The sequence below is a fragment of the Halichoerus grypus genome, chromosome 10, assembly GCF_964656455.1.
Source record: "Halichoerus grypus chromosome 10, mHalGry1.hap1.1, whole genome shotgun sequence".
NCBI classification, from domain to species: Eukaryota; Metazoa; Chordata; class Mammalia; order Carnivora; family Phocidae; genus Halichoerus; species Halichoerus grypus.
The window spans coordinates 76,121,816-76,137,384 of record NC_135721.1 but is presented as its reverse complement, the minus strand read 5'-3'; the positions used below and the strand labels follow the sequence as shown (position 1 = coordinate 76,137,384).

The 15,569-nt window shown below is 39.5% G+C and overlaps 1 protein-coding gene across 1 annotated transcript in view; it reads right to left on the bottom strand.

Annotated features, from left to right (window-relative positions):
* Nucleotides 1–15,569, bottom strand: part of VWA3B (von Willebrand factor A domain containing 3B) — a 221,656-nt gene that overhangs the window by 86,676 nt on the left and 119,411 nt on the right. The window contains exons 14-15 of the mRNA XM_078057455.1: nt 10,100–10,282; nt 2,210–2,340 (exon numbers count right to left, since the gene is read on the bottom strand). Coding sequence (XP_077913581.1) covers nt 2,210–2,340; nt 10,100–10,282 — 314 coding nt within the window. The remainder of the gene's footprint in view (nt 1–2,209; nt 2,341–10,099; nt 10,283–15,569) is intronic.

Here is a 15,569-nt window from a genome sequence, read left to right as displayed (position 1 = left end):
ACCCAAAGCAGAAGAGTGAACAGGGGCCCAGATGTGGAGTCATTAGATATGGCTCACATCACAGCTCTGTTCCTTCCTGGCTGTGGGACTTGGTGAAGTCCCTCAGCCCTCTCTGAACTTCATCATTTACCTCCTCTATAAACTTCGGGAAATTCAGGTGTTCACTGACTCTATGGGACTGATGTAGGAATTAACAGGAAGGAGAGCCAGTTGTAAACCAGAAAGGCTTACGGAAACCCCTTTCTCTAACCAAAGTGTTAAACAGCTAGCTCTTATAAAAGCCAGCGAAGGGAAATCCTTGCCTTGGACCCCCTGTGCCAGTACCAGATCACAGGAAACCACTCTGGTGAAGATCTAGGGCCAGGAGGGACCCTAGAAATGCCTGATAATTTTCCCATACACATCTTTTCTGAAGCTCTGAATGTAGCAGCCACAGAAAGGAAAGTTTCCAGAACAATCTCCTGCTCCAACACTGTAAAGCATGGCCTCCCTCCTTCACCCTCCACCTGAATGCCTACTTCATAGACCACCCCCAGTGTTGCATAATCATGTATGTCTGTATCCCCCACCACACTGTGCATCTTGTGATGGAAGGGACTGGGTTTATATTCATCTGTGCATCCCAGTTCGCCTGGCACATGGTCTGTACTCCACAAACGTTTGAAAAAAGAAGGAAAGGAAAGGAGATTTGGAGGCTGAAACATTTTTTCACCTGGTAGAAAGCTAGAACAAAGCAATTTGGTTTTGACTGTAGCTAAGTCAGTGAATTAACTTTTCCTAATGTTCTAAGGAAGGAGAGAAGCATGCTACCTGTAGAATGAGGCACTGAGTTTTATTCTTTCCCTTATGTTAATTTAGGAGCTCTTATTATATGACAGGCATATCCTCATTTAATCTCCCCAACAACCCTATGACTACCATTATTCCCATGTTGTAGATAAGGAAACTGAAGCTCCACGAGCTTAAGTAACTTGCCCAAATTTACCCAGTATGTAATGGTGGGAAGCCTGGATTAAAACACTTTTTTGAATGACTTCCAGAACCTGCCCTATCCAGCCCCTAAAAAAAATATATAAAAAATATAAAAAAGAATGCACCCACTACTCAATCAATGGCAGATACAGTGAACTGACTAAGCCAACTTCCAAACAATAGCTAGTCATTTTGTCCTGAGATTTTTAGTTTGATTAAACAGGGTAAGAATACAGTTAAGGTACAAAGGGTAATTTATACTGAGATGCTGCCCATTTATTTGACTTTTAGTTTATTTGTTCAAATTCTCTGAATTTAGATGTATCTGAGCTTTTCCAATACTTTAAAAATAATGCTGTAAAACCTTATTTTAAGATGGCCCAGTATAGCATTTATCTCTTTTTACTGATTCCATTGCTCATGTCCTGCTCCCCACCCATATTAATGCTTAATTTGCTAACAGGAAGACAGTGAATTTTGATGAAGATGAAATCCTGATTGATAAATGTATTTTTAACTTCTTTCCACTAGCTATCGCTCTTTTAAATAAAAAAACATCCTCCTGATAGAGTATTCATATGAAGCTGTGATATTTGAATATCTGTACAATGTTAAATTGTTTTAATAAGATTTGACACCCTTTCTGAGTGTTGGAGTGGTTCTGATTTTTGTTTTAAAATTACTAATTAGAGACATATTAGAATATAGGGTAGAAAAGGACCTGAGAAATTATCTATCCCAAATCCTACCACCACAGCCACCATTTTAAAGAAGAGGAAACCGAGACTCACAGCAATGGACAGGTGTGGAGAGAAGTCAGGGATTCTCCAAGATCACACAGAGCGAAGTCCAGACCCTTGGGCCTCCTGATCCCTGAGTCAAATCTCCTGCACTACACAGCACTCCTGCTGTGCTCTATCATGGCTGGGGTTGGGGAGCCGATCCATACTGGGTGGAGATGAACTGTTAACACTGCTCTAAGTGCCACACAAGGATTTCAGAACTTATATTTAAAGGTAAATATGTGGCCTCCTTAAGCCATATATTAGATAATTAAATTATTAGATTATGACTTCTTCCTTAAAAAAATTCTAACATAATCATTCTATGTGATTCTTTTCACTAAGAGAAATCCCAAAAGTACCGCAGAAAGAAGAGGAGTCAAGGAGAGCGAGCAGAGCATCTGAGCAGATAATTTCCCCAGTGATGGGGAAAACAGGGGCTTTGGCATGCTTACTTATTGTCCCCTTCCTTTTCTCCATTGTACCACCAATCCATGATCAAGGACTCTGAATAAAGGTCTTGCACCTTCTCCAGGTCACTTCGTCCCTGCTCCATTTCCTTAATTAAAAGAGTCAGATCTTCATTCTGCCAAAATGACAAGTAAATACATTGTGAAATTGTATAAAAGAGTTCATATTTCAAACATTTATAACAGAAAACCAACTGTATCAGGAAAAGAAGAATCTAAAGAATTTCATGTAGTTCTCATATTATTCCATTTTAATAAACAGCTTTATTGAAGTATAATTCATACACAATAAACCAAATGCAGGTAAAGTGTACCATTTGAATAGTTTTGACATTCACACCTGTAAAATCTTCATTGCAATCAAGATAACAGACATATCCGTCACCCCCAAAAGTCTCCTCAGGTGCCCTTGTAAATTTGCTATCCTCCCTACCCCAAAACCCCTCTCCTCCCATTCCTAAGCAACTACTCATCTTCCTTCTGTCACTATACATTAGTTTCGATTTTCTCGAATTTTATATAAATGGGATCATACAGTATGTATTCTTTGTCCAGTTTCCTTCACTCATATAGTTATTTTGAGATTCACCCATGTTGCAGCATGAATCAAGAGTTCATTCATCTTTATTGCTGAGTAGCATTAGATTGTATATTGCATACCAAAACTTAGTCACCTGTTGAGGGACACGCTTGAGCTATTATAAACAAAGCTATGAACATATGTGTACAAGTCTTAGGGACATCTGCTTTCACTTCTCTTGAAAAAATATTTATTTTAATGTGATTCACATTGTGCATTCTATCTTGGTTGATTTGTGGTAGTTTTTGTTTTGTGTGGAAGTGGCCTATTTTTTCCTAAGTTGTCAAATTTATGAGTGCAAAGTTGTTCATTGTATTCCTTTTATATTCTTTTTGATGGCTGTAAGATCTAATATGATATCCCCTATTTCATTCCTGATATTAGTTCTTTGTATCTGCCCTTTTTTGTCTTTGTCAGCCTTCCAAGATGTGTTATCAATTCGTAAGTCTTTTTTTCAAAGAAACAGCTTTTCGTCTCATTGATTTTCTCTATTGTTTTCCTATTTTCAATTTTATTGATTCATACTCTTATCTGTATTGTTTCCTTCCTTCTGCTTGCTTTGGGTTTATTTTGCCCTTCTTGTTCTAGTTTCTTGGGGTAAGAACTCAGATTGTTGATTCAATAACTTTTCTTGTTCTCAACATTAAGCATTTAGTGCTACAAATTTCACTCCTGACACTGTTAGCTGTATCCCACTAGTTTGATATATGGTGTTTTTGTTTTCATTTGGTTCTAAGTATTTTTAATTTCCTTTGAGACTTTCTCTTTGACCTATGGATTATCAAGGACTGTGTTGTTTAAATTCCACGTGTTTAAACATTTTCATGCTGTCTTTCTAATATTAATTTCTCATTTGATTCCATTATGGTCAGAGAACAAACTCCATGATTTCAATGCTTTTATTTTTTTGTTTTTATTTGAATTCCAGTTAGTTAACATATAGCGCCATATTAGTTTCAGGTGTACAATATAGTGATTCAGCACTTCCATACATCAGCTGGTGCTCATCATAACATGTGCACTCCTTAATCCCCATCCCCTATTTCACCCACCTTCCCTCTGGTAACCACTGGTTTGTTCTCTATAGTTAAGAGTCTGTTTCTTGGTTTGCCTACCTCTCCTTTTTTTCCCCTTTGTTCATTTGTTCTCTTTCTTAAATTCCACATATGAGTGAAATCATATGGTATTTGTCTTTCTCTGACTGACTTATTTCACTTAGCATAATACTCTTTAGCTCCATCCATGTCATTGCAAATGGCAGGATTTAATTCTTTTTTATGGCTGAGTTATATTCCTTTGTATATATATACCACATCTTCTTTATCCATTCATCAGTTGATGGACATTTGGGCTATTTCCATAATTCAGCTATTGTAGTCAATGCTTTTAAATTAGCTGAGGTCTGTTTTATCGCCCATTGCACAGCCTATCTTAATAAGTATACCATGAGCACTAGAAAAAAATTTGTATTCAGCTGTTGTGGTGGGGAGTATTTTATCTGTGGCAATTAGATCTTGTTGGCTGACTGTGCTGTTTAGATCTTCTCTGTCCTTGCTGATTTTGCTTCTAGTAGTTTCTGTCAGTTGCTGGGAGAGAAGTGTTGAGGTCTCCAAGTATAATTTTGTATTTGTCTATTTCTCCTTTTAGCTCTATCAATTTTTGCTTCATATATTTTTTTTAAACTGTATTGGTTTGTGCACACACATTTAGGGCCTTTATATATTCCTCGTGGACTGATCTCATTATGTAAATTTTATTTGCTATGATATTTACTTTATTAGTTATTAATACAGCCAATCTAGATTTCTATTGGTGTGTCTTTCTCCTTTTGAACCTACCTATGTTATTGTGCTCGATGTGAGTTTCTTGTATGCAGCATATAATTCAGTCATGTTCTTTTATCCACTCTGCCAATATCTGTCTTTTGATTGGGGTAATTAGACCATTTACATTTAAAGTAATTATTGACATGTTAATACTTACTATTTTATTATTTGTCTTCTACTTGTTTCATTGGTCTTGTTCCTCTGTTTCTCTTTGCCTGCCTTCCTTCAGGTTACTTGAATTTTTTTAAAATAATTCTATCTTGGTTTATTTGTAATATTTTTGAGTATATCTCTTTATATTGTTTTCATAATGGCTTCTCTAGGTATGGACAGCATATGTATGAGACTTACAACAGTCTACTAGCATTAACATTTTACTACTTCAAGGGAAATATGGAAACCTCACTTCCACTTAGGTCCCTTTACCTTCTTTACTTTTAAATATCACTGTCTTGAATATCAGAGAGTGGTATAATTTTTATTTCAATCATTGAATATGATTTCATGAGGAAAAGGACACTCTATTACATCTACCCATATTTTTGCTCTTTCTCCCTTCCTTCATGATGCTCCAAGATTTCTTATTTAATCATTTCCTTTTGCCTGAAGAACTTCCTGTAGTCAATATAAGAGTAGGGCTTCTAGCAACAAATCCTTTTAATTTTTATTTGTCTGAGAATATTTTTATTTCCTCTTCATTCCCGAAGGATATTTTTGTCTAATATAAATTTGTGGCCGATGGTTCTTTTCTTCCCACACTTGAAAAATATTGTGCCACTTCTTTTCTGGCCTCCTTGGTCAAATCCACTCTCAATTTGATGTCATTTCTTTTGGGCTGTTTTTAAGACTTTGTCTTTGATTTTCAAATGTTTAACATGGTGTGTCTTGGCATGGGTCTTGGCATGGGTCTTGGATTTCTTTGGGTTTATCCTCTTTGGAGTTTACTCAGCTTCTTCAATCTGTATGTTTTTATCTTTCACCAAATTTGAGGAGTTTTCAGTTATTCTTCCATGTAGTCTTTAAGCCCCCCTTTCTTTCTTCTCTCTGGGGAACTCCAATGATACTAATGCTGGATCTTTAATTATTGTCCTGTAGGTTCCCATGGTTCTGTTTTTTTTGTTTTTTGTTTTTCAGTCTATGTTCTCTCCATTGTTCAGATTGGCTGAATTCTATTGTCTGACCTCAAATTCACTGATAAAATCAAGTCATCTCCACTCTCACCATTGAGCCTATGCAGTGAGTTTACTTGCTATTATAGCTTTCAGTTCTATAACATTCACTTGGAAATTTTTATAACTTCTACACCTTTGCTGAGATTTTCTATTTGCTCATTTGTCTCCGGATAACTTGTAATTGATTGTTGAAGCATTTTTATGATAGGTTCTTTAAAATCTTGGTCAGGTAATTCCAACATCTAATTCATCTGTCTCAGTGTTGGGATCATGTGATGGTCTTTTCTTGTTCAAGTTGTGATTTTATTGGTTCTTGGTATGATGAGTGATTTTTTACTGTATCCTGAACATTATGGCTATATTGTGTTATGAGACTCTGGGTCCTATTTTAAAACTTTTATTTTAGCTTGCAGTAACCCTGTTTAAATTTAGCATGTGAGACTTTGTCCTACTTTTGTGGGCTCTTGCTCCAATGGCAGTTTAATTTTCAGAGCCTTTTTGATATTACTTTGGTCTTCTTTATTACTCTGGTGTTGCTGGGACTCCCACTGGTCTCTGCTGGTGCTGTTTGAGCAGGCAGAAGGAGTTTCCCCTAGTCAGACTGCCAGGTGTTTCTTGGTGCCTCTACTGCTGTCCCCTGGGTGTCCTGTGTCACTGGGTGGCATAGGAGGGCCCCTGTCTTGCAGGAAGAGAGCTTTCCTGGAATGGACCACTTGCTCTGCCTGGGTCCTTCTTGCCTGTTCTTCCCACACACTCTGTCTCTGTGCAGAGAAGAGTCTCAGGTCTGTAGGGAAAAGGAGGCTTCCCAGACTAGGCCACTTGTGGCTGTGTCTTTTTGGCTAGTCCTGCCCACCTACCCCAGTGAACCTGTTTTTCTAGCACACTTTTTATATGTTTGGGGACTCATAGCTAAATTTCACTTTCACTTGGGCACAACTGTGTATCTGGTGATTTTTTTTTCCAGTTATTTTCATCAAGGCAAGCTGCCACAGTGTCAGGAGTTCAAGAATTAGGAGTTCGTTCTCTTTACGTGGGCCAGTAATCTCTACTTTGTTCACAGAGAGAGATGCTAAGGGTAGGGAGTCAGAGTACTGAGTAACCCCAGATAGCACTGCCTCCTTTGGTCTTGTTGATGCTGGATGGGGGTGGAGGATCAGCTCTCCACCCAGAGAGGACCACAGTGGGGGTTACTCCCCTTTCACACTTCATTTATTTTCATTCTGTTTGGTGTTAATGGAGGCTTAGCTCCACATCAACCCTCACTGGTACCAGGGATGGGGGAAAGTGGAGTGTTGTCTATCTTTAACTCGCACTTCCTTTTTCATTTTCACTGATGCTGAGTGTTTGTGAAAGTTCATCTCCTTGCTGAGTCCTGCTGAGATGAGGGCTGTGGTGAAGCACAGCAGTGACCAGACCAACCTCACATTGCCTTGTTAAGTCTTAGAGCTGCCTGGTGGGGTAGAGGCCCAGTTTGCCACTGGACTCCATGGTGGGAGAATCAGAGCACTGCTGACTTCCACTGGAGAGGGAATGGACAATAAGCTTCCCTCTCAATCCTCTGATACTATCCTAGCATGGGATTTAGAGCACCACCTACTCTGTCTAGTGGGGTTTGGAAAATCAACTTTCCATTCAGCCCTACTCACACTACTCTGGCAGTAAGGGATGGAAGATTAGCTCTCTGGTCAGTTCTGCTGACCCACCTGGCAGAGGGATCAGAGCACCATCTCTTGCTTCCATGGTAGTATGGAAGATCAGCTCTCTGTTCAGCTCCACTCAAATCTCAGGGAAAGGGGTACAGTTTTTCCACTGTTGTATGGCTGGATTATGGCAGGTATCACAAAAAAGGTTTTTTGTTGTTAGGTCACCTTCTTCCCAGTCCTTTGGTTAGGGAGAATAAGCTTTTCTTGGGTCTTTTCTTTTTCTTTTTTTTTTTTTGGTCTGTGCCTGTTAGAGATTCCAGGTTAGAGGGTTCAGCAGTGCCCTATCTGGGATATATGGAAGGCATTAACAAATCCCCCAAGACCTATTGCCATATCATTCCTTAAATTCTGAGGTCCCCGGGAATTCTACCTTCTTCTTTTCACCTTTCAGAGTATTCCTATGCTTATTTGTTCTGTTCTATCCAGGTCTTTTTTAGCTTAAGATGTAGGACCCAGGAGGAATGGGACTACACCATTATTGCTGGAACTGGAAGTCCCTCAAGTAATTTAACTTATAATTAGATTTAAGTAACAAGGGAAAAAAAGCCTTACATATCTACCCATGCAATTACCATGCAGCTACCATGAAGTTGTCCTTTGCTTTTCATTCCTTAGTGTAGATCTGTATTTCCATTCTGGTATGATTTTTCTTCTGCCTAAAGTACTCCCTTTAATATTTCTTATATGGCAGGTTTATTGGAGATGAATTCTTTCAGTTTTTGTGTATCTTTGGTCTTCATTCCACTTTCCTTTTTGAAAGATATTTTCGGCGTATAGATTCTACACTAGCTTTTTTTTTTCCCACTACTTTAAAAATATCACTCCGCTGTCTTTTCATGTGCATTGTTTCTGATGAGAAATATGCTGTTATCCTTATCTGTGTTCCTCTGTACATATCTGTCTTCTTTCACCCTATCCATTTAAGATTTTCTCTTTGTCATTACTTCTAAGAAGTTTAATTCTGATATGACTTGGTGTGATTTTCTTCATGTTTCTTGTGCTTGGCATTCATTGTGTTTCTTGGATCTGTGGGTTTATAGTTTCTAACCAATTCGGAAAATTTCTGGCATTATTGTTTCAATTATACATTTATTAGGTTACTTGAATTTTTCCACGGTTCACTTATGCCCTATTTTCTGGGGTTTTGTTTGCTTGTTTATTGTTTTAATTCTCTTTCTTCTCTGTGTTACATTTTGGATAGTTTCTATTGCTGCCTTGCAGTTTACTAGTTTTTTGTTCTGTAGTGTCTTACCTGCTGTTCCTCACATTCCATGCATTTTTCACCTCATACATTGTAGTTATCATCTCTAAAAATTTTATTTGTCTTACTTGTATCTTTCATGTCTCTTTCTTTTTGAACATATCAAACACAGCTACAATAACTGTTTTAATGTTCTAATACTAACATCGGAGTCAGCTATGCATATGTTTTAATTTTTCTGTTTGCTTTTTCTCCTCATTATGGACCTGTATTTTCCTGCTTCTGTACATACCTGGTACTCTTTGATTGGATGTCAGAAATTGTCAATTTTACTTTTTTGGGTAATGGATATTTTTGCTTTCTTATAATTATTCTTGGGGTTTGTTCGGGGATGCAATTAGGTTCCTTGGAAATAGATTGATCCTTTCAGGTCTTGCATTTAATATTTTCTAGGCAGAACTGGAGCAGCATTTGCTCGTGCATATTCTTGAGGCAGGACCCTTCTTTATACTCTACCTAATGCCTACTGGATTATGAGGTTTTCCAGTCTAGCTGATGGGGGTGGTCACTATTCCCTTCCCTGTGTAGGCTCAGAGAAGTCATTGTTCCCTCCAATCCTTTAAGATGATTCATTCCCCAGACTCTGGTAGGTTTCTTCAAATGTAAGCACTGATTGGTACTCTGGCTAGTCCTGGATTTAAAGTGACTCCACAGGGCAGACAATAAGACAAAAAACATTCTCTAGAATGGCAATCTTGAAATGCATATCCTCAGGCCAAAATTAGAGGACAGGAGAATAGAATTTTATTTACCTTCTCCCATCAGCCCATTAGAATAAAATGCTTTATCAGATGGTCCCGTGGTTATACAGTGTGAGAAGTCAGGAGACAACCACCTAGGATCTGAATTTTTCTTAAGTTTCCCACAAATGCCTGTAAACAGCAGTGGTTAACAAACTCCAAGTAGGGACCGTCTGGGATGCTTGTTAAAAATACAGATTCCTAAATTTGGCAAAATGTTGATAATTATTGAATCTGACTGATGGGTACATGGGATGGGGGTCCACATACTCTTTTACTTTTGTGTATGTTTGAAACTTGCCATAATAAAAAGCTTAGAAGAAAAACAAAATATATTAATTAAGATTCCTGGGCCTCTATGCCTAGAGCCTAATTTAGCAGCTCTGAAGTGTGACCCAGGAATCTGCATTTTCATAAATGCCTTAGTTCAGATGGTCCTTGGACCACATTTTGCAGTACATGCTTAGGGGATTTTATTTGCTCAACTTAATTGTCTTTATGGCAATTTTCTCAACTAAGGTATTATCCATTGGCCTCCAGTCTGTAATGCTCAAATAAATGAACACACTCTTCTCAATTCATTAAGCTCTTACCTGAACAGTCCCTGGAGGACACAGATCCTTACAGCCAAAATTATAAAAATGGAACTCTCCCCCAGTCAAAGAAGCAAGCTCGTTCAAAAATCCATTTGCAATCTCATCATTATAATTGAAGGAGATGGTGTAAATAGGAATTTTCTGAAAAACTTTGACTTGGTCTATAACCATTTCAGTTGGCTGAAATGATACATTTTGAGGGGGGAAACAGGGAGATGGAAAGAGAGAGAAAGAGAAAGAAAAAATAAGATGTGAAAATCCTTAGTATTTGCTATAGACAGTGAGATTCTCAACTAGTAATTCCTTATACAGTGATGAATAGCTTCTTGGAAAGGTGTCAATTCAATTCAATAAACAAAGCAAACACTGCCAGATGGTAGAGTTTGAAGACCAATGACTCAGCCCTTGCCTCTGAGGGCTCAAATTTGGTGGAGAAAAGAATCTGGAAGAAAGATGTGACTAACCAAATCACTCAATTTTAGGTGCACCTGAGCCTAGAGTTCATGCTTTTAAAGTGTTGGGCTATACTTTAGAGTACTGAAAGTATAAGGGTAGAACACCCTGGCTATTGGGATTCTACAGAGTGAAGCTACTGGATCTCAATGCAGCTTCCAAAACATCTACTTGAAAAGAGCATTTTCCAGCTTCAGATAGGCCATAGTCAATGTGTCTCCCACAAAGTGAAAGAAGAGAGTTATTGAGGGTCTTTCCATGTGCTGGGCACTCTGTTGAGAGTATAACATGGCAGTTAATCCTCACAACCATCTTGTGAGGTAGTTAGAAAGATGGATAGTTGCCTACTAATATAAATTCCTCTCATCCTTTTTATTGGCAGAACCCTGGTTTTATTTTCATGATAGCAATGTGCCCAGTTTAAAACAAACAACACACACACATAAAAACTCATCTTCTGACACTCTTTTGCAGCTAGACTTAGCCATGTGACCCAGTTCTGTCCCTTGAGATATAGGCAGATGTCCCAGGGAAGAGATTCCTTTTCTCTAATAAAAAGGCAAAGATTTAACAAACAAACAAACAAACAAACAAACAAACAAAAAACTCTAATGTTCTTCCCCTTCCCATCCCCCTCCACGGAAAATGGACACTGCCTAAAGATGGAGTAGCCATTTCGCAACAAGGAGGGTAGAAATAATAAACAAAGATGGTGGAGAATGAATACAAAAAGAAGCCTGTTTTCTTGGAGACATGTGTGAGTAGCTTTGGAACCTAGACTACCTACTGCTGGGCTTCTTATCCATAGGAATATAAATCTCTCCATTGTTTCATCCATCATTTGTCTGCTCCTCTACTTTTCTCCCTAGTAATATGCCACCCTACTTGGCCCAGTAGGCATGGGCCCCACATACAGAAGGAGAAATTGAGACTCAGAAGGATTCAGTTTCCTAGGGCCATCAAGCTCTTAAGTAGTAAGTCTGGAACTTAAAGTCAATTTTTAGTATTAGAAGCAATGCCAAACTGTTTGTTCCCCTTCATTTGCAATAAAATTGTCTCTTGATAAGTACTGACTCTCAGGTAATGTTTACATTACCTAACCCTCTGGAAAGAACTGATGAATTCCCCTACTATCTCTCCACCACACCACCACAGCCCAGCTGAGAACCTCTGGAAACTGCCTCTGATTGGCCTGCCTCCACTTCCTCTACATTTCTCACTGCTAGGAGTCCCTCTTTGATTAACCCAACTTGCTGGCTCCTTCAGCCAGTTCCATTGTCCACTTCCAGTTCCTATCATTTGGCCTTTAACCCTTCCTATATTTATGTTACACGTCCTGGGAAAGCAGAGTGTAAAGGGAGACACACGACTGGCTGGCCTTGTACAGCTCACACACTGCCCAGGAAGTGGCTGGTTAAGTGGTCTCCCAGGTTCTGGTCTCATTCTAGCTACCACTTACACACAGCCTTAGTCTCTGGGTCTGGCTCCAGCACTGAGCCTGCCCCTGCTCATAAGCCCACCTCCACCTCTCATTCTTTTTCTCTACTCTCCCCTCTGGCCATCAGCTGGTTTCTTTCTTTTTTTTTTTTTTTTATGTTCAGTTAGCCAGCATATAGTACATCATTAGTTTTTGATGTAGTGTTCAATGATTCATTAGTTGCCTATAACACCCAGTGCTCATCACAACACGTGCTTCTAACCAAACAGGAACCTAAACGAGCTGACCCCATCCCTCTTGTCAAATGCAAGCATAGAGCAAGGCCCTCTCTGCTGCCTCCCCTTAATTCAGCGTAGCTTCTATTTCTGAGTACCTACTATGTATCAAGCACTAAGAGTTCTGTTCATGCTGTCTACCTGTATCCTCTCTACAACCTTCTGAGGTGGGTACTATTATTATCCGTGTTTCTTACCAGCGAATCCTGGCCACTGCCCCTGATACCAGAATGGAGATGCTAGCTCTAAATTCTGTTAATTTTATAGCCTTTTAGCCAGGAACTATTCTTACACTGAGTTACAGCTGAGGTATTTGGAAAGGGAAAGAAATTAACATTGATTTAATACTGACTGTGGGTGCCAGGTACCGTGGGTAGCATTTTCATCTGTTCATATGCTACCTGACATTATTTCAGATATTTATTTGCTCATTGCCTATCTCCCTATAAAACATAAGCTCCACCAAAGACAGGCATCTTGTTTATCTTGCTTACCACTGTATCCCAGACTGATAGCAGTGCTTGGCACATAAAAGGTACTCAAATATCTGTGGAATGCATTCATGGGAACATCATCTCATTTACTCAAAGCAACCCTGCGAGTAGGGAGTACTGGCTTTAAGGCAGAGATGAGGAAATTCACAGTACAGGACTTGCCCTAGGTCATTCAGATGGGCAGTGCTGGGGCTGCGCTTCCAACCCAGGTCTCTAGCTCCAAAACCATTTCCATCATTCCATACAGCTGAAGAGCGCACAGGCATGAGAAAGTCTGTTAGTGTATCGTACTGAGCCCCCCACATGCATCCAGCCTTAGGTAGTGTTTTTCTAAACTGGCATGATGTTCTAGTACCCAGCGTGGTGGTAGAGAGCTGCACAGAGAGTGGGGGTGTTGCAGAAGGAGCTCCATGCCTGCGGTGGAAAATAGCCATTCCCGGCCTCCTGCCTGTACCCCACCCAGATTCCTCTCCCTCGTTTATGCCCTCACAGCTTTGAAGAGGAGACTCAGAACCTGGAAGTACACCTTTTACCACACCAGCCTCGCTGACCCTGACTCCTTCCAGCCACTCACTCTAGTAGCTCTGTTACTAGAAAGTAGTGGGCCTCTCCCTGTGTAACTCCTACACTCCACCGAAGAAGCCTTTCTCAGCCCAGGACTCCTTCGTATGTTCCCCACAGAAGTCCCTTCAGTCCCTAAACGAGGCCAAGCAGCATAGCTGAGAGACTCTCCCCAGTTCCCTCCTCTCTGAATCTAAACAGACGTGCAGCCAGATGACCCTTTCACCACAAATGTCAACTTGGGGTGGCAAGAACAGCAGGGATAGGTTCTCCTACCTCTCCTAACTTCTCCTGAAGGAGGTTCGTCTGTGCAGGCGGCTCACCCGTGCCTTCTCTGTGCTCCCACCCCTTGCCCAGCTCATATTAAGCTTTACCCATTCATTTTTGTTTAGAATGGTGCAGAAGCCTTCCTCACTCCCATTTTCTCGATTCCTGCTAGGTAAGTTCCTAACTTCAAAGAAGCCTCAAAATGCAGCCAAAGACTGTGCTGGGCTGTGTCCATTCACACCTAGAGATGCCCACCGAAGGACACCTAGCAATTCCATTTTAATGACGACTAATATTACTAGAATTCTTTTAACTTGGTTAATTTAAGACTTATCTTGCTATGTAATTCTTCCCTGGACATTTATAAATAAGCAGTAAGCTGGTATCTATGGAATTAAATCCTGAACATCACCTCTGTGTGTCCTTTCAAGCAGAAAATTTTGCTGAGTATTGGGAATAACAGCACCGGCCTTAACATATTCAGGTCCTACAAAGTCAGTGAAAATTCAAAAAGAAATGGAGATCGAGTGATACATCTTAATGTCCTCTACACAGAACACGAATATCAAATATTCATTTGCTTTTTGGAGAGAATCTGAGGGACAATGCAGAAGAAATGGACTGCATGTGAGAAAAGGCAGATATGAACACAAAGTGCCTAACTAGGAGTTTATAAATTACTTTTCAGGTGGCCTGTATATTTCTGATTCCAATTATCATCTGTATCCACAGTTCTTAATCTCTAAGCAGACCAGAGACCCTCTGGTGAAAGCTAGGGAGGGCTCTTCTCCCCAGAGAAATGTACAAGTACATTTTGTATACACTCTTGGGAGATTCCAGACTCTCAGAAGTACATGGTGCACTGTGGATCAAGAATCCTTCCCAATACACAGCTAACAGGAGTGTTAATTGGTCCATACCTCCTGGGGGACTATGTGGCAGTATCTATCAAAATGCATACCTTTGGACTAAGTCTACTTCTCAGACTATATGCTACAGATATACATATATGCAAAACGTCTGTGCACAGCTACTTCTGCAACATAGTGTATAACAGAAAGACTGAAAACAACCTCAATGTCCATCTCTAGGAATACTAGGCAGCTATAAAAAAAAAAAAAGGAAGTTCTTTATATATTAAGCAATTTTCAAGGCATATTGTTTTATTAATAAAGGTGTAAAATCATGTGTGTAATACAGCATCATTTATATATTTATAAAAGGAATATATAAAAACACATTTCTGCTTGCATAACAGTGTCTGAAAGAAGATATAAGAAATTCGGGGCGCCTGGGTGGCTCAGTCGTTAAGCGTCTGCCTTCGGCTCGGGTCATGATCCCAGGGTCCTGGGATCGAGCCCCGCATCGGGCTCCCTGCTCCGCGGGAAGCCTGCTTCTCCCTCTCCCACTCCCCCTGCTTGTGTTCCCTCTCTCGCTGTGTCTCTCTCTGTCAAATAAATAAAATCTTTAAAAAAAAAAAAAAAAAAGAAGATATAAGAAATTGGTAACATACATTGCCTCTTAGCTAGTGAATAGGAGGTAGGAGTGAGAATCTTCTCTGCATACCCTTTTGTACCTTTGTAATTTATACCATGTGAATGTATTACTATTCAAAAATTAAATAAACAAAATTAATTTCCAAGGTAGAAGTTATATTAAATCTATATAATGGAATATGATGCAGTCATTGAGAATGATGTTTTGAAAGAATTTCTCATGACTTGCAAAAAAAATGCATAACACAGACTGAGTTAAACTTCCTTCTTTTTTATGCTTATATGCTTATCTATATTTTCTAAATGGCCTACAGTGCAAACAGTGAAATCAGTAAGAGTTTATTAAAAAGGTAAAGACCCCTTGTCCAGATGACTTTCAAATCAGAATCTCTAGCCCCCATCTTCCCCAAACACCAGCCCCATATTTCTAGGGGCCTCTGGACATCCATGGACTATAGGTGCTCAAACTCGACTTCTTCCACC